Source organism: Electrona antarctica (genome assembly GCF_951216825.1).
Source record: "Electrona antarctica genome assembly, chromosome: 12".
NCBI classification, from domain to species: Eukaryota; Metazoa; Chordata; class Actinopteri; order Myctophiformes; family Myctophidae; genus Electrona; species Electrona antarctica.
The window spans coordinates 1,438,532-1,458,799 of NC_136793.1; the positions used below are offsets into that span (position 1 = coordinate 1,438,532).

General features: G+C 45.4%; 1 protein-coding gene across 1 annotated transcript in view; it reads left to right on the top strand.

The window, feature by feature from the left end:
- Positions 1-20,268, top strand: part of LOC306933679 (uncharacterized protein) — a gene marked incomplete at both ends in the record, with an annotated part of 243,238 nt that overhangs the window by 108,290 nt on the left and 114,680 nt on the right. The window contains one exon of the mRNA XM_079515989.1: positions 20,055-20,093. Coding sequence (XP_079372115.1) covers positions 20,055-20,093 — 39 coding nt within the window. The remainder of the gene's footprint in view (positions 1-20,054; positions 20,094-20,268) is intronic.

Sequence of the window (20,268 nt, forward strand, 5' to 3'; positions counted from 1 at the left end):
GGGTCAATATCGGTGGCACCCAACTGTATATAGCGTATCTTGTAGACCAGGTCCATATTGCAAGTTGTTGTACTATGTCATCTACCCATCCCAAACTATCAAAAGGAGGAGGGGTACTTTCAAGGTGGCACTAAGAATAGAAATAGGGCGCTAGTTGCCGGGTTCAAATTTGCTTCCTTTTTAGGGGGTTATACTCTCGCTAGTTTGAAATCTTGTGGGACGTGTCCCTGTTTTATGGAGACTGGAGAGGTGTATTATGTGGGTAATGATTGGACCAATGGAGCTGGCTGGGTCTCTGAGAAAATGTGGATTGTTATGGCCAGTGGGCTTGACCAACTGACTCTGTAACGCTGACAGCTTGGAACAAAATGGACCCGTTCCATTTTGTTCTGTCTGAGAACAAAATGAACTGTCTGAGTTCAGGGGCTGTATTTTCTGTCACTGTATTTTAAAGTGGGAAAAAAAAACCCCCATTAAAAATGTTATTAAAAAATGGGTTCAGGGGATACACCATGAAATGTAATTGCTTGAGAACCATTGCACTTAATAGACAGTCAAGCAATAAAACACAAATGAAATAAACCTTTAACCCATTCTGGGGCGGGAACCCCTTTTGGTGTTTTAACTATTGAAAAATAGCAGATCTACGAGCTTGTAGGTCTGCTATTTTTTTTAAATCATGAAAATGCGGCACAAATCTTTGAATATATATTCTTTCAGAAGACTTTTTTTTTGGACCTCCGGCCTAAATGGGTTAAAAAAAGAAATATACAGTAAACGCTAGTTAACAAAAGAAAATCTTGAGCCTGCATGGGCTTACTGTAGAATCGATGGAGGGAGCAGATCTGTGCTTACGTGCGTGTGCACTTCTCTGACTGAATCTGTATCTGTATATATGACATTCATACTGTACTATGCAGCATGGACAGTACATGTGTGGGATCTAGGGACTTGTATCCCTGCTCCATGTGCTATGCAGCATGGACAGTACATGTGTGGGATCTAGGGACTTGCATCCTCTGCTCCATGTGCAGCATGGACAGTACATGTGTGGGATCTAGGGACTTGCATCCTCTGCTCCATGTGCAGCATGGACAGTACATGTGTGGGATCTAGGGACTTGCATCCCTGCTCCATGTGCAGCATGGACAGTACATGTGTGGGATCTAGGGACTTGTATCCCTGCTCCATGTGCAGCATGGACAGTACATGTGTGGGATCTAGGGACTTGTATCCCTGCTCCATGTGCAGCATGGACAGTACATGTGTGGGATCTAGGGACTTGTATCCCTGCTCCATGTGCAGCATGGACAGTACATGTGTGGGATCTAGGGACTTGCATCCTCTGCTCCATGTGCAGCATGGACAGTACATGTGTGGGATCTAGGGACTTGCATCCTCTGCTCCATGTGCAGCATGGACAGTACATGTGTGGGATCTAGGGACTTGCATCCTCTGCTCCATGTGCAGCATGGACAGTACATGTGTGGGATCTAGGGACTTGCATCCTCTGCTCCATGTGCAGCATGGACAGTACATGTGTGGGATCTAGGGACTTGCATCCTCTGCTCCATGTGCAGCATGGACAGTACATGTGTGGGATCTAGGGACTTGCATCCCTGCTCCATGTGCAGCATGGACAGTACATGTGTGGGATCTAGGGACTTGTATCCCTGCTCCATGTGCAGCATGGACAGTACATGTGTGGGATCTAGGGACTTGTATCCCTGCTCCATGTGCAGCATGGACAGTACATGTGTGGGATCTAGGGACTTGCATCCTCTGCTCCATGTGCAGCATGGACAGTACATGTGTGGGATCTAGGGACTTGTATCCCTGCTCCATGTGCAGCATGGACAGTACATGTGTGGGATCTAGGGACTTGTATCCCTGCTCCATGTGCAGCATGGACAGTACATGTGTGGGATCTAGGGACTTGCATCCTCTGCTCCATGTGCAGCATGGACAGTACATGTGTGGGATCTAGGGACTTGCATCCTCTGCTCCATGTGCAGCATGGACAGTACATGTGTGGGATCTAGGGACTTGCATCCTCTGCTCCATGTGCAGCATGGACAGTACATGTGTGGGATCTAGGGACTTGTATCCCTGCTCCATGTGCAGCATGGACAGTACATGTGTGGGATCTAGGGACTTGCATCCTCTGCTCCATGTGCAGCATGGACAGTACATGTGTGGGATCTAGGGACTTGCATCCTCTGCTCCATGTGCAGCATGGACAGTACATGTGTGGGATCTAGGGACTTGCATCCTCTGCTCCATGTGCAGCATGGACAGTACATGTGTGGGATCTAGGGACTTGCATCCTCTGCTCCATGTGCAGCATGGACAGTACATGTGTGGGATCTAGGGACTTGTATCCTCTGCTCCATGTGCAGCATGGACAGTACATGTGTGGGATCTAGGGACTTGCATCCTCTGCTCCATGTGCAGCATGGACAGTACATGTGTGGGATCTAGGGACTTGTATCCTCTGCTCCATGTGCAGCATGGACAGTACATGTGTGGGATCTAGGGACTTGCATCCTCTGCTCCATGTGCAGCATGGACAGTACATGTGTGGGATCTAGGGACTTGTATCCTCTGCTCCATGTGCAGCATGGACAGTACATGTGTGGGATCTAGGGACTTGCATCCCTGCTCCATGTGCAGCATGGACAGTACATGTGTGGGATCTAGGGACTTGCATCCTCTGCTCCATGTGCAGCATGGACAGTACATGTGTGGGATCTAGGGACTTGTATCCCTGCTCCATGTGCAGCATGGACAGTACATGTGTGGGATCTAGGGACTTGCATCCCTGCTCCATGTGCTATGCAGCATGGACAGTACATGTGTGGGATCTAGGGACTTGTATCCTCTGCTCCATGTGCAGCATGGACAGTACATGTGTGGGATCTAGGGACTTGTATCCCTGCTCCATGTGCAGCATGGACAGTACATGTGTGGGATCTAGGGACTTGCATCCCTGCTCCGTGTGCTATGCAGCATGGACAGTACATGTGTGGGATCTAGGGACTTGCATCCCTGCTCCGTGTGCTATGCAGCATGGACAGTACATGTGTGGGATCTAGGGACTTGCATCCCTGCTCTGTGTGCCTGCTGCTGCGTAGCACCCGTCAGCGGCTGCGTAGCACCCGTCAACGGGGAGACTAACGTATACAGTATATGAAGGCAGTGCCAAAGTCGGGCACCTCACAGAGTGGGAGCTATTTCAGGCCATGTAGGGTGAAACGCTGTCTGTCTGCTCCAAGACAAGACACACGCTGTCTGTCTGCTCCAAGACAAGACACTGGGTCCGGATGCAGGGTGAAACGCTGTCTGTCTGCTCCAAGACAAGACACACGCTGTCTGTCTGCTCCAAGACAAGACACTGGGTCGGATGCAGGGAGAAACGCTGTCTGTCTGCTCCAAGACAAGACACTGGGTCGGATGCAGGGTGAAACGCTGTCTGTCTGCTCCAAGACAAGACACTGGGGCGGATGCAGGGAGAAACGCTGTCTGTCTGCTCCAAGACAAGACACTGGGTCCGGATGCAGGGTGAAACGCTGTCTGTCTGCTCCAAGACAAGACACTGGGTCCGGATGCAGGGTGAAACGCTGTCTGTCTGCTCCAAGACAAGACACTGGGTCGGATGCAGGGAGAGGCAAGACGTAAAGACACCGTCTTCTACATCCTGACAGTTTTCTGAAAAAGCTATGTTTCTCTATGTCAGTCGTTCTTCGATTTTTCAAAAATAGCAGCGCGCTACGAGCTTGTAGATCTGCTATTTTTCAATAGCTAAAGCATAACATAATGCTAACACCAAAAGGGGTTCCCGCCCACGCAGATCGGAGAATTACAGTACATGTCAAGCACAACTCAATACAAAACTGTTAACCGTGGCCGACACCATAAAGTATTACACTTGTTTACAATAGGGCCCATCATGTTCAATTCATCATAACAATTAGAGACGTACAAATATACTCTTCTATATATAGCCAAAAACAGGAAATCATCATAGAGGAGGTAAAAAGGGAAACAAACAAACATATACAGTGAGGGAAAAATGGGTGGGTGGGGGATGCAGGTTTGTCTCTCTCACGTTGTCTCTCTCAAGACACTATACAGACCAGAGACCCAACATTGTCTCAGCCTGAGCAAGCAATTTAATTTAGTCCAGGTATTCTTTCAGTACTCAAACCATGTGTACATGTAATTATCTACCACTTCTAACATAATTTAGATGCACATTATGCATCATTACAATGTCTTTGCAAGCCAAGACTTAACCATGTTTAATACCATGTTTAAAACCACACTCAAAACCCACCTTTAATTCAGGCTTGCATTCCCTACATAAAAGTGTTGAAATTAATAATGTCACTGTAAGTAATAATGATCTAGTTGTGTTGATATAAATGATTTGTCCAGTTGGTGTACATTGTGCTGTCTCAGCTATAATGTGACAAAGATTGCCCTGCATGCGTACATAGGGTGACCAGATCCAAACTGTTCATTTGAGGGACAAAGGGTGATGGGGGGACCCGCCGTCCCCCCATCCCACTTGTCCCACACAAGCGATACTGGAGTACCGGGTTAGCAACTTACTACTAGAGTTAAATGCCTTGATGTCATATTCAACCATATAGGCCTATTGGCTATCATTTATAAACTCCTCTGGTGTCTCACATTTTGTTTTAAAATCATGCTTTATTTTTATGCTATTTTAACACTTTAATTGCCCGGGGTTATTTAATCCATTACATTAATGCGCCCATTCGATTTATAAACACGGACCCCTTTTCCGGACGGACCGGCGGAAGTTGTTGATGTGTGTGTAGCAGCTAACAATAGCCACACCACTCTAGAGTCGATCGACAACAACGGGAGACAAGAATTCACTAGTAGGAATAAACACACCATTGGGGAGGTTTAAGTGATTTATTGACAGTGAAGGAATGGAGGGATGCAGGAGGGATGAATGAATACGGATGTGTAGGTTCCGGGGGGGTCGCCGACCCTGAGTCTTTGGGGAGGTGGTCGAATGGCACTCGTCGTGTGGCGTTCGTCGTAAGGCGTTCGTCTTACGGTGCGCATGGACGATATCCCCCGCAAGAACCTGAGAAGGAGAGGAGAGAGTTTTGTTTAATAGGTGGTGAAGGGGTGGGGGTGGGTTGCGAGAAGCCTGTAGGAAGGCGGCTAGTGTGTGACGCAGCGACGCGGGCGAAACATGGAGGATTCTGGGTGGTACTGGGCAGGTATAAATAGTGACAGGTAGATTGACGTGGGGGGCGGAGAGTGGCATGAAGGGCAGGGCCAATGTGCGTTTCTCCTCCTCCTGAACATCTGTTGTTCCAACTCCATTAAATCTATCGAGACTAGCGACTGGACCGCGGAGCAGGATCTTTTTTCATAAAAAGACGGGATGATTTAGATCGCGAGTTATGAACGTTTTAAGATTTTCGTTTTCATCAGCTAAACAGAGGAGGGAGTTTTTCGATGACGTCTCACTCTTGCGCGTCACCGAGGATTGCCCAGCAGGCGCGCCTGGGCTATAGAGCCATGCGATCCGTTCTCATATCAATAATCTTCGTCTTTTGGACAATACTTCGTCCTGGGCGTCGGGCGTTACTAATAGAAAGGACAAAGTACTTCGTCCTGGGCGATGGGAGTGTTAACAGGCTTAAAAACACATCTTGCAGGAAGAGACAATGAGAGAGCTTTACAACAGAAGGCCAACTATTAGGGAACTAACTGTTAGGGCATTTGAACACTGATGCAATTGCCTGTCAGTCACAATGTGGGACAGGGTGTCATTTTGTGGGACGCCTGAAAAGTCTTGGAAATGAGGGACTGTCCCACGCAAAGAGGGACATCTGGTCACCCTAATGAGGGACTGTCCCACGCAAAGAGGGACATCTGGTCACCCTAATGAGGGACTGTCCCACGCAAAGAGGGACATCTGGTCACCCTGAGGGACTGTCCCACGCAAAGAGGGACATCTGGTCACCCTGTGCGTACAGACCAAGGTGACAAAACTGTAGTTTTCCTCCCCTGCTGCAAGTAAGACTACAAATCCCAGCCGCCCTAGAAAGTGCTGCAGCAGTCCATGTGGTGCATGCACATAATCATCACAGTCGTTCCTCGAGGACAGAGTGAGTGGCAGAGTCCTCAGTTTATGTAAGTAAAGACTTACTTTGACCGAAGCAAACCCGCTGCTGCAGCCTCTGTTTCCATGTGTGTCGTGTCTGTAGCTCAGCCATTCATTTGGGAACGTTGATCCTTCCTAGGCGTGCAGCGTTTAAGAGGAGAGAATGACTTTGATACTGTGTTGCATGCCCTTTCCTCATCAGCAGTGTCATATAGGATGCTAATAAGAGAACCATGCTGTTTGTGTTATATCCTTTTAGCCTAAAATGCTTCACTTACTGTAGTCGTGGCTGTTTGAATTATTTGACGAATAAAGTATTCAAAGTGAATTACTCCATGAAGGTGTTTGAAAATGGGAGGCAATGTGTGAACGTGTGTGCGTGCGTGCGTGCATGCGTGTGTATGCGTGTGTGTGTGTGTATGCGTGCGTGCGTGCGTGCGTGCGTGCGTGCGTGCGTGCGTGCGTGCGTGCGTGCGTGCGTGTGTATGCGTGTGTGTGTGTGTATACGTGCGTGTGTGCATGTGTGTGACGCAGCACGCGCTTCTCACCAATGAGCTATATTAGAAGCAAGGAGAACATGTGTTTATCTCAGCCTCCTCCTCCATGCTGCTGAAGGACATAATGGAGCAGATAGCATCTTTATTGGCCATCATCACAGTCATAAACGGCTAGCAGAGCAATCAGACGTGGCTCACAGCAGAGAGAGAGTTGATCACATTGTGTTGTTTGTGTCCGAGTGAGCTCTAATATGAGTGAGCTCTAATATGAGTGAGCTCTAATATGAGCTCTAATATGAGTGAGCTCTAATATAGTGAGCTCTAATATGAGTGAGCTCTAATATAGTGAGCTCTAATATGAGTGAGCTCTAATATGCCCAGTGAGCTCTAATATGATAGTGAGCTCTAATATGAGTGAGCTCTAATATGAGCTCTAATATGAGTGAGCTCTAATATGAGTGAGCTCTAATATGCCCAGTGAGCTCTAATATGATAGTGAGCTCTAATATGAGTGAGCTCTAATATGAGTGAGCTCTAATATGCCCAGTGAGCTCTAATATGATAGTGAGCTCTAATATGAGTGAGCTCTAATATGAGCTCTAATATGAGTGAGCTCTAATATGCCCAGTGAGCTCTAATATGAGTGAGCTCTAATATGCCCAGTGAGCTCTAATATGAGTGAGCTCTAATATGCCCAGTGAGCTCTAATATGAGTGAGCTCTAATATGAGTGAGCTCTAATATGAGCTCTAATATGAGTGAGCTCTAATATAGTGAGCTCTAATATGAGTGAGCTCTAATATAGTGAGCTCTAATATGAGTGAGCTCTAATATGAGTGAGCTCTAATATGAGCTCTAATATGAGTGAGCTCTAATATGAGCTCTAATATGAGTGAGCTCTAATATAGTGAGCTCTAATATGAGTGAGCTCTAATATAGTGAGCTCTAATATGAGTGAGCTCTAATATGAGTGAGCTCTAATATGAGCTCTAATATGAGTGAGCTCTAATATAGTGAGCTCTAATATGAGCTCTAATATGAGTGAGCTCTAATATGAGCTCTAATATGAGTGAGCTCTAATATAGTGAGCTCTAATATGAGCTCTAATATGAGTGAGCTCTAATATGAGCTCTAATATGAGTGAGCTCTAATATAGTGAGCTCTAATATGAGCTCTAATATGAGTGAGCTCTAATATGAGTGAGCTCTAATATGAGTGAGCTCTAATATGAGCTCTAATATGAGTGAGCTCTAATATAGTGAGCTCTAATATGAGCTCTAATATGAGTGAGCTCTAATATGAGTGAGCTCTAATATGAGCTCTAATGTGCCCCGGCCTGTTGGAATTATGTTATGTTTACATCATCATCACAACTATAGGCGTATACTGTAACCGTTTGGAATGTCACAGTACGCTATGGTATATACTACCAGAAATACCTCACAGTACGCTATGGTATATACCAGGGGTTCTCAACGTTTTTGGCCGGGGACCCCCGGAAATGCTTTGGCAATGTCTCGGGACCCCCGCCCTGCCCCCTCCCGACCCCCAATATAAATTGACTGCTACAATAACCTTAAACCATTTCGGGCGGGAACCCCTTTTGGTGTTTTAAGCATTGTTATAATTTAGCTATTGAAAAATAGCAGATCTACAAGCTCATAGCGCGCCACCGAGTGGCGCGCTACGAGCTTGTAGGTCTGCTATTTTTGAAAAAACGTGAATCTTTTTTTTTTTTTTTAAATCTTTTTTTTTTTTGAAAATAATTTGGGGACCCCCTAAAATATGTTGGCGACCCCCCGAGGGGTCGCGACCCATGGGTTGAGAACCCCTGGTATATACTACCAGAAATACCACAGTGTATAGTGTTTACAGTACGCTATGGTATATACTACCAGAAATACCACAGTGTATAGTGTTTACAGTACGCTATGGTATATACTACCAGAAATACCACAGTGTATAGTGTTTACAGTACACTATGGTATATACTACCAGAAATACCACAGTGTATAGTGTTTACAGTACACTATGGTATATACTACCAGAAATACCACAGTGTATAGTGTTTACAGTACGCTATGGTATATACTACCAGAAATACCACAGTGTATAGTGTTTACAGTACGCTATGGTATATACTACCAGAAATACCACAGTGTATAGTGTTTACAGTACGCTATGGTATATACTACCAGAAATACCACAGTGTATAGTGTTTACAGTACGCTATGGTATATACTACCTGAAATACCACAGTGTATAGTGTTTACAGTACGCTATGGTATATACTACCAGAAATACCTCACAGTGTATAGTGTTTACAGTATACTTTTCATCACTCCGTCCTTGTAATTAAACCTATACTATGGTGATGGTCCATTGTAAAAAAAACAAAAAATCAACAACAAACAAACAAGTATTCTTAATATACTGAAACGTCTGTGCGCGTGTGTGTGCGTGCGTGTGCGTGCGTGCGTGCGTGCGTGCGTGCGTGCGTGCGTGCGTGCGTGCGTGCGTGCGTGCGTGCGTGCGTGCGTGCGTGCGTGCGTGCGTGCGTGCGTGCGTGCGTGCGTGCGTGCGTGCGTGCGTGCGTTCGTGCGTGCGTAAGTGCGTGCGTGCGTGCGTGCGTGCGTGCGTGCGTGCGTGCGTGCGTGCGTGCGTGCGTGCGTGCGTGCGTGCGTGCGTAAGTGCGTGCGTGCGTGCGTGCGTGCGTGCGTGCGTGCGTGCGTGCGTGCGTGCGTGCGTGCGTGCGTGCGTGCGTGCGTTCGTGCGTGCGTAAGTGCGTGCGTGCGGTGTGTGCGTGCGTGCGTGCTCAAATGCACAATAAATAATGGGCCTTGATATGAAAAGGGTTGAAAACCACTGCTCTGTTAGTCTGGGTGCCGGATCAAAAACACTTTAAGAGAACAGGAGTACATTCAGTACAGGAGTACAGTACAGGAGTACAGTACAGGAGTACTGGAGTACAGTACAGGGGTACAGTACAGGAGTACAGGAGTACAGTACAGGAGTACAGTACAGGAGTACAGGAGTACAGTACAGGAGTACAGTACAGGAGTACTGGAGTACAGTACAGGGGTACAGTACAGGAGTACAGGAGTACAGTACAGGGGTACAGTACAGGAGTACAGGAGTACAGTACAGGAGTACAGTACAGGAGTCCGCACACCAATTTCTGCTCCCAGATATATCTTTTACTGCTAAGTGGTGAGCTGTCACCTTCTTTGTTTTTGTATTTACCACTTTAACCCATTTTGGGCGGGAACCCCTTTTGGTGTTTTAAGCATTATGTTGTACTTTAGCAGTTGAAAAATAGCAGATCTACAAGCGTAGGTCTGCTATTTTTCAAAAATGGTGAAAATGTGGCCCAAATGATTGAATATATTCTTTCAGAGCGAACGTTTTTAACTCAAATCTTTGCTTCTGGGGGGGGGGGGGGGGGGGGGGGGTCCTTGGAACAACATATTTTCAGATGGGGCTCGGCGGCCAATTACATATATTTTTGGGGGTCCTTGACATGAAAATGTTTGAGATCGACTGACATATAGAAACATAGGGTTTTTCAGAAAACTGTCAAGACATTTTGTAGAATGGGTCTCGGTCGAAATGAGTTAAGTAAAAGATATGTCCGGGGGGCAGAAATTGGTGTGCAGACTCTTTTATTCTTGAACTAGTTTCTTCAGTGCACCGTGTACCGTCCAGATTGACCTCATGGCCGTAACCTTTTACACTCTCAGAGGTAAACTAACTCACTCACAGTGTAGGAATTACACAGAAAGGCATCCTGCAAAACTGTCTAATACAATTTTCAACCAATCAATCAAAGGTCTAGAGACCCATGGTTGCGGTATATATTATACATTAGGCTACAGTGTACGGTTACATATTTATTTTCAGCGGACGTTGTTGTTGTTACATATTGACCATATTATATAGAGTAATCACGTGCGGTTTGTTCGTATGCACAGCGTACCAAGAGCATCTCTATAAATCATTAATTCATTAGCCACTTAAGCAATATTACACGAGAGGGTGTGGGTTAACGTGATTATTGCCACGACAGTGATGCGGTCAGGAACGAGACGAAGTCGAGTTCCGCAAGCATCACTGAAGTGGTTTTAGTCGACTAAATATCTTAGGATTTTAGTCGACTAAATCTAGAGTTGATTTAGTCGACTAAAATGTATTTTGGCGGGCCTTGATGCCGTCGTAGTGACTGTAGCGTCGCGTTGTGAGCTTGTAGATCGGCTATTTTCAGCATGCAACCAAGTGTAAAATGACTTATACTGGATTTCTTGTCCACTAGTCCTGTACCTTCCTAACATTTTAGTCTAGTTTTTATTTGTCGACGGAATTGTCAATACATTTAGTCTTAGTTTTAGTCAGTTGAAAAAGGTAGTCGACGAACATTTAGTTTTAGTCGATGAAAACAACACTGGTATAGAACTCAGAACACATGCATGTTGATCATAAAGGTTCTCATTGATAATAACCATAACTTCATTAAGAAGTGTTTGACAGTAACTGACTCTCACTCAACCCTGCGGGGGTCCATCAAGGACTGTCTAAAGAGGACGAGACGCGAAGACCGTACGGGCGACGCCATGTTGCTCCATGGTGCTCCATGGAAGGAAAGAAACATGCGCAGTTGAGACCAAGGAAGCTGAACGCGGAAGTGTTGGCTGCATATAGCCCACGCATTGCACATGTTTCTTTCCTTCCATGGAGCACCATAAGCAACATGGTGTCGACAGTACGGTCTTCGCGTCTCGTCCTCTTTAGACAGTCCTTGGGGTCCATAAGGATGAACTTTTGGTACTGTGTCGCTAAGGCCTGACTCACACCTTCACAACAGATTGATGTATAGCTGATGCATGAGACGTATTGACTGATGCAAGCTCACAATGCATTTCCAATGGGAGTCACATGGTTTGACACAACATTTGTGTTGTATGAGGGGGTGGGTGGCAGTCGAAAAACACAGCCGAAAGCCGTACAACACAAATGTTGTGTCAAACCATGTGACTTCCATTGGAAATGCATTGGGGCAAGATGTAAACAAACCCTTTGTTTACATCTAGCATGCATCATGTTGTATGCTAGATGTAAAGGTGTGAGTGAAGCCATAGGCCTGACTCACACCTTTACAACAGATTGTTGTATGCTAGATGTAAAGGTGTGAGTGGGGCCTAAAAGGTTTACATTTACTCAAGTGCTACTTGAGTCCAATTTTGAGGTAATTTTACTTTACTTGAGTATTTCCATTTTTTCAATATACTTTATGCTCCAGGTCTAGTTCAGTACATCTCAGAGACAAATATTGTATACGCTGCTTTTTACTCCACTACATTATTGTTTTACAGCTTTATTACTATAGTTATACTGTGCAGATTTGGATTAATATTTCAAAACATACATTACTGATCTCACAATGTGTTGCGATGTGATGAGCTTATGAGCTTACTGCTATTTCCGAAAAAGATTTGAGTACCGTTACATTGATACTGTAAGCATATTTTGACGCTAATACTTTACTAAAGTGATCCTTTTTTTTTAACCATATTTCTACATATCGCTACTTTTACGTGAAAAGTACTTCTTCCCCCATGCTTGTTTGACACTCAAACACCTCACGCCAGTGGTTCCCAAAGTGGGGTCCGGGGACCCCCAGGGGTCCTTGAGGGAGTTCCAGGGGGTCCCCAGCTAAATGATAGTTTGGAACCAAATGGACCCTTATGGGTCTGTAACTCTGAGAGTGTACAAACGGAATCAGAGTTAAATCAACGTTGATTTTACAATATAAATTGGGGGTCTCAGAGATAGAAATGTCATTAAATGGGGCGTCCGTAGACTAATGCATGTCAAACTGGGGGTCCTTCAAATTAAACGGGTTGAGAATCACTGCTAGAGCCGTCAAAATCGTCTCTTATGGGGGGTCCCTGGCATGTCTCTTCAAATGGGGGTCCGCGGGCTCATCAGTGTCAATTTGGGGGTCCTCGACATGAAAAAGTTTGGGAACCCACTGCCTTACACCACCTTACCTGTCCTAACGACTTCCTAGCTCCAATGGTGGCTAGACTGGCTAGACTGCTTGACATTCATCAATAGCTTTACACTCTCAAAGTCTCGCTTGCCAAGTGAGAACATTAGTTCTTGGCACTTGGCAGACCGACTCCACTCAATTCAGAAAAAGCCTAATGTATATTATATGCCTCGCCATGTGAGCTTGTAGATCTGCTTTTCGGCGTCCTCCAACTCCGTCATACAGTACCATACGACAGAGTATGGATTAAGCAAAAGGCTTTATGAGGATTCCTTCATAGCTGGGTCTGAATTCGTTAAAATCGTGCACTTGGTAACAAGTTTTTGATTTTTGGTATGGTGGTAGGTATGGTTATAAGGTTTTCAAAAACCATCGCAAACGAGTTGGGAGCGCCCCCTAGTGGTCCGTTTGCAATGAATCTAATATTAAATGGGAGATTTTCCAATGGATTCTATTAGTATTGGGTGTGCTAAATAACATACTAAAAATGTAGGAAAAAATTACTTCTGGAAAGGCATCATTTTCAAGATTGCGTCCACAATAGTTGCTAAATGCCTATAAAGCTTGGATTTAATATGTAAAAATAAATAAAAATAATTAATAAAATAGATTTTCCAATGGATTCTATTAGTATTGGGTATGCTAAATAACATATAAACATTGTGGGTGAAAATAACTTCTGGAAAGGCATCATTTTCAAGATGGCGTCCATGGTGGCCTCAGTAAGCTTAAAATGCCTATAAACAAGTTGGGCTCGCCCCCTAGTGGTCTGTTTGCAATGAATCCAATGCTGGCCTATTTAACATTGGATTCATTGCAAACAGACCACTAGGGGGCGAGCCCAACTCGTTTGCGATGGTTTTTGAAAACCCATGGTTTTTGAAAACCCAAATACCCATACCTAACACCATGCCAAAAATCTAAAACTTGTCACCAAGTGCATAATTGTTATGATTTTGTATGTATTAAATCCCAGTTTATAGGCATTTTAAGCTCCTGGCAGCCATCGTGGACGCCATCTTGAAAATGATGCCTTTCCAGAAGTTATTTTTTCCTAATGTTTTAGTATGTTATTTAGCACACCCAATACTAATAGAATCCATTGGAAAATCTCTTTTATCAATTATTTTGATTTTTAGCCATATACTGACCCATTTAATATTAGATTCATTGCAAACAGGCCACTAGGGGGCGCTCCCAACTCGTTTGCGATGGTTTTTGAAAACCTTATAACCATACCTACCATCATACCAAAAATCAAAAACTTGTCACCAAGTGCACGATCTTGTTGATTTTGGATGAATTCAGACCCAGCTATCAGAAGACTTAAATACAGCCTTCAGCAGTGTGAACAGAAGCCAGGCTTTGAATTAAATATTAATTCATTTTTTTGAAATGGAGTTAATTATTTTCAGAAACAGAGATAAAGAGGAGAGGGGAGCTTATACAAGCACCACAAGGGATTTGAAGATGTGTTGTTGAACACTGGGTGTTGGGGTGTGAGAGGGCCACTGTTCTGTGATGACAGTGATTTGTTTTGAGAAGAACGAGACCTCTGAGCTGTGGATGTTCTGCAACGTTGTGCAAGCTTCACTTTATTGTCCCTTGCGGGAAATTGGTTTGAAGCCACGCAATAAAAATACGTACATCAAACGACATTCATCATACTCATTACAAAAAGACTAAATCCTTTCAATAAAACCACATTTGGTTAGTTTCTATTTAGTATCATCTACAGTATGTGTTACTGATTATGGGGATTTCTATATTATTGTAATCCATTCAATATTTGCTGCACAATGGATGGATGAAACTGAACAGCCAATATAATCGTGCACAATGCACGGCACAAATCAATTAACTTGACTAGACAATTAGAAACAAAATGGACACAAGGAATAATGACACTGCTGATTATTATTGTAAAATTACAATCACAGTGATTTGTTTTGAGAAGAACGAGACCTCTGAGCTGTGGATGTTCTGCAACGTTGTGCAAAGGTTCACTTTATTGTCCCTTGCGGGAAATTGGTTTGCAGCCAGGCAATAGTACAAATACCTACATCAAACGACATTCATCATACTCATTACAAACAGACTAAATCCCAACAGGCACTAGAGACAGAGAATTCATTACATTCACAAGTAGCAGTGTCAGCAAAAGTGCATTAGTGAACGACTGACATAGAAACATTGCTTTTTCAGAAAACTGTCAGGATGAAGACATTTTTAGAATCTGATCTCAGGTCAGAATGGGTTAAGCCCAACTATATTAGAAGAGAATAGAAATTAACATCGATTTGTTGATATACTGTATACGAAATGGAGAAGAAAAAAAAACCTTCTCAATTGTTCAATCAATTGAAAAAGTAATCAATAGAATATTTGTTCAGATAATAATTGATCTGCAGCCCTAAGCAGTGTGTCCTTCTGGTGCTCTCAAGTACCGATTCCCATGTTGTCCTTCAGATCATGCCTGTAAGGCTGACCTTGTTCTGACCTGCTGACCACCAGCGTTATCTGTCTTACTCAGTGTTGCTAATCAATACGTTGCCACACCAGCTGCGCTCAGCGTATTTAAAGCATCCTTGACATCACAATGCTCCGACCAATGACGTCGTAGATCATTCATGGGGCAACTGGCGGCCCCTGGGGGCCACATGCGGCCCCCCCACCTTCACTTAATGTGGCCCTCAGGTTAATATCAGAATACTGATATATTATTGATTTCAGCTAATTACTAGTATTAAAGTGTTATTGTCTTTTTTGTATGTCCAATGTATTTCTATTTAGTTCATAAAGTTAACATAACTATAACTAAATGCATTTGAAATTAAATAAAAAGGTTACTTCTCGGGATTCCAATTCAGAAATGGCAAAAAAAAAATAGTCAGGATTTCAATTCAAATATAGCAAAAATAGCTGATCTACAAGCTCAAAACGCGTCGCAGTGCGACACGTTTTGAGCTTGTAGATCGGCTATTTTTTGCTACGACAGTAATATGCAATGTGGCCCATCTGGAGTGAGTGTGGAAGTATAGTGGCCCCTCTGCATCGTCAAAGTTGCCCACCCACCCCTGACATAGATAGACAGGGAGGGCGGGCTCACCACACCCCCCATGGTTTGCATTTACAGTGTCCCATCTGCTCCTCGGGGGCCTTGTGTACGGTGTCTTTATACATCTGCTCCTCCTCTGGGCCTTGTGTACGGTGTCTTTATACATCTGCTCCTCCTCTGGCCTTGTGTACGGTGTCTTTATACATCTGCTCCTTGGGGGCCTTGTGTACGGTGTCTTTATACATCTGCTCCTCCTCTGGCCTTGTGTACGGTGTCTTTATACATCTGCTCCTCCTCAGGCCTTGTGTACGGTGTCTTTATACATCTGCTCCTCCTCTGGCCTTGTGTACGGTGTCTTTATACATCTGCTCCTCCTCAGGCCTTGTGTACGGTGTCTTTATACATCTGCTCCTCCTCAGGCCTTGTGTACGGTGTCTTTATACATCTGCTCCTCCTCCTCAGGCCTTGTGTACGGTGTCTTTATACATCTGCTCCTCCTCTGGGCCTTGTGTACGGTGTCTTTATACATCTGCTCCTCGGGGGCCTTGTGTACGGTGTCTTTATACATCTGCTCCTCCTCTGGCCTTGTGTACGGTGTCTTTATACATCTGCTCCTCTGGCCTTGTGTACGGTGTCTTTATACATCTGCTCCTCAGGCCTTGTGTACGGTGTCTTTATACATCTGCTCCTCTGGCCTTGTGTACGGTGTCTTTATACATCTGCTCCTCCTCTGGCCTTGTGTACGGTGTCTTTACACATCTGCTCCTCCTCTGGGGCCTTGTGTACGGTGTCTTTATACATCTGCTCCTCTGGCCTTGTGTACGGTGTCTTTATACATCTGCTCCTCCTCTGGCCTTGTGTACGGTGTCTTTATACATCTGCTCCTCCTCTGGCCTTGTGTACGGTGTCTTTATACATCTGCTCCTCCTCTGGCCTTGTGTACGGTGTCTTTACACATCTGCTCCTCTGGCCTTGTGTACGGTGTCTTTATACATCTGCTCCTCTGGCCTTGTGTACGGTGTCTTTACACATCTGCTCCTCCTCTGGGGCCTTGTGTACGGTGTCTTTATACATCTGCTCCTCTGGCCTTGTGTACGGTGTCTTTATACATCTGCTCCTCTGGCCTTGTGTACGGTGTCTTTATACATCTGCTCCTCCTCCTCTGGCCTTGTGTACGGTGTCTTTATACATCTGCTCCTCCTCTGGCCTTGTGTACGGTGTCTTTATACATCTGCTCCTCCTCTGGCCTTGTGTACGGTGTCTTTACACATCTGCTCCTCTGGCCTTGTGTACGGTGTCTTTACACATCTGCTCCTCAGGCCTTGTGTACGGTGTCTTTATACATCTGCTCCTCCTCTGGGCCTTGTGTACGGTGTCTTTATACATCTGCTCCTCCTCAGGCCTTGTGTACGGTGTCTTTACACATCTGCTCCTCAGGCCTTGTGTACGGTGTCTTTATACATCTGCTCCTCTGGCCTTGTGTACGGTGTCTTTATACATCTGCTCCTCCTCGGGGGCCTTGTGTACGGTGTCTTTATACATCTGCTCCTCCTCTGGCCTTGTGTACGGTGTCTTTATACATCTGCTTCTCCTCTGGCCTTGTGTACGGTGTCTTTATACATCTGCTCCTCCTCTGGCCTTGTGTACGGTGTCTTTATACATCTGCTCCTCAGGCCTTGTGTACGGTGTCTTTATACATCTGCTCCTCAGGCCTTGTGTACGGTGTCTTTACACATCTGCTCCTCTGGCCTTGTGTACGGTGTCTTTACACATCTGCTCCTCTGGCCTTGTGTACGGTGTCTTTATACATCTGCTCCTCCTCTGGCCTTGTGTACGGTGTCTTTATACATCTGCTCCTCTGGCCTTGTGTACGGTGTCTTTATACATCTGCTCCTCTGGCCTTGTGTACGGTGTCTTTATACATCTGCTCCTCCTCCTCTGGCCTTGTGTACGGTGTCTTTATACATCTGCTCCTCCTCCTCTGGCCTTGTGTACGGTGTCTTTATACATCTGCTCCTCCTCCTCTGGCCTTGTGTACGGTGTCTTTATACATCTGCTCCTCTGGCCTTGTGTACGGTGTCTTTATACATCTGCTCCTCCTCTGGGCCTTGTGTACGGTGTCTTTATACATCTGCTCCTCCTCAGGCCTTGTGTACGGTGTCTTTATACATCTGCTCCTCTGGCCTTGTGTACGGTGTCTTTATACATCTGCTCCTCCTCAGGCCTTGTGTACGGTGTCTTTATACATCTGCTCCTCCTCTGGCCTTGTGTACGGTGTCTTTATACATCTGCTCCTCCTCTGGGCCTTGTGTACGGTGTCTTTATACATCTGCTCCTCTGGCCTTGTGTACGGTGTCTTTATACATCTGCTCCTCTGGCCTTGTGTACGGTGTCTTTATACATCTGCTCCTCCTCTGGCCTTGTGTACGGTGTCTTTATACATCTGCTCCTCCTCTGGGCCTTGTGTACGGTGTCTTTATACATCTGCTCCTCCTCTGGCCTTGTGTACGGTGTCTTTATACATCTGCTCCTCCTCTGGCCTTGTGTATGGTGTCTTTATACATCTGCTCCTCCTCTGGCCTTGTGTACGGTGTCTTTATACATCTGCTCCTCCTCTGGCCTTGTGTACGGTGTCTTTATACATCTGCTCCTCCTCTGGCCTTGTGTACGGTGTCTTTATACATCTGCTCCTCCTCTGGCCTTGTGTACGGTGTCTTTATACATCTGCTCCTCCTCAGGCCTTGTGTACGGTGTCTTTATACATCTGCTCCTCCTCGGGGGCCTTGTGTACGGTGTCTTTATACATCTGCTCCTCCTCAGGCCTTGTGTACGGTGTCTTTATACATCTGCTCCTCCTCAGGCCTTGTGTACGGTGTCTTTATACATCTGCTCCTCCTCAGGCCTTGTGTACGGTGTCTTTATACATCTGCTCCTCCTCTGGCCTTGTGTACGGTGTCTTTACACATCTGCTCCTTGGGGGCCTTGTGTACGGTGTCTTTATACATCTGCTCCTCTGGCCTTGTGTACGGTGTCTTTATACATCTGCTCCTCCTCTGGCCTTGTGTACGGTGTCTTTATACATCTGCTCCTTGGGGGCCTTGTGTACGGTGTCTTTATACATCTGCTCCTCCTCAGGCCTTGTGTACGGTGTCTTTATACATCTGCTCCTCTGGCCTTGTGTACGGTGTCTTTATAAAGTGGGGTCCGGGGACCCCCAGGGGTACTTGAGGGAGTTCCAGGGGGGACCCAGCTAAATGATCATTTTAACCAAATGGACCCTTATGGGTCTGTAACTCAGAGAGTGTACAAATGGAACCAAATGGACCCTAGCGGGTCCATTTGGTTCCATTTGTACACTCTCAGAGTTAAATTAACAGTGGTTTTACAATATAAATGGGGGTACCATAGATAGAAATGCCATTAAATCAGGGCATAATGGGTGTGAAACTGGGGGTCCTTGAAATTAATATCTTTCGGAATCACTGCTAGAGCCGTAAAAATCGGGGTCACTGGCATATGTTTCCAAATGGGGGTCCGTGGCCTAATAAATGTTCATTTGGGGGTCCTTGACACGAAAAGGTTTGGGAACCACTGCTTTATACATCCCTGTATATCTGTATATCTTTATCTCCTTGCATGTGCCCTCATTGAAAGCATGCGCCGTACAATCGTCAGTGTTCATGTATCCGTGTTGCAACTCCGAGACTGTACAAATGTATCCAAATGGACCTATGATTTTTTACGGTGCATATTTGTGTATACTCTGAGAGAGTTGAAACTCGAATTTTGTCAGGTTCAAAATGATTGTGTTTCGTATACCTGTAAGTCGACAGCATGCAGCCATTATCCATTATGTTCTTCATTGGGTAAGGTACTTTTTTCCCACAAATTAAAGGAGACAACACCACCACCACATTATAACTTTGCAATCTGCACAACTATTGCTGCCTTACAGTTGTGAGTTAGAAATAAGGAAACCTATGCAACACCTCTGTGAGTCAGAAATAAGGAATAATGAAACCTATGCAACACCTCTGTGAGTCAGAAACAAGGAATAAGGAAACCTATGCAACACCTCTGTTGCTGAGAATGCATAATCTAGTCAGTCTATCCAGAATGTTGTATAAGTGTGCTTTTGAACACTGAGGATTCTGCAGCATGCTACTGTGAATTCATCTCTCCCCTCCCAGCTGTCTCCTAACCTATGTGTGCCTATCTGTGTGTGTGCCTATCTGTGTGTGTGCCCGTGTGTGTGTGCCCGTGTGTGTGTGCCTATCTGTGTGTGTGCTGCGTGCAGGTATCAGGAGGAATACAGTATGGACTCAACCAACGCGCAGTAAGTCCCTGGCAGCAGCATCGTGGTTGCATTGCATGGCATGCAGCGGGAATTGTAACCTGACTCCGCCAGATGGGGCAGCAGAGAGTACACTGGGTTCCCCCCTCCTGCTCCGCCAGATGGGGCAGCAGAGAGTACACTGGGCAGACTAGATGCTCCGGCCACCAAACGGCCT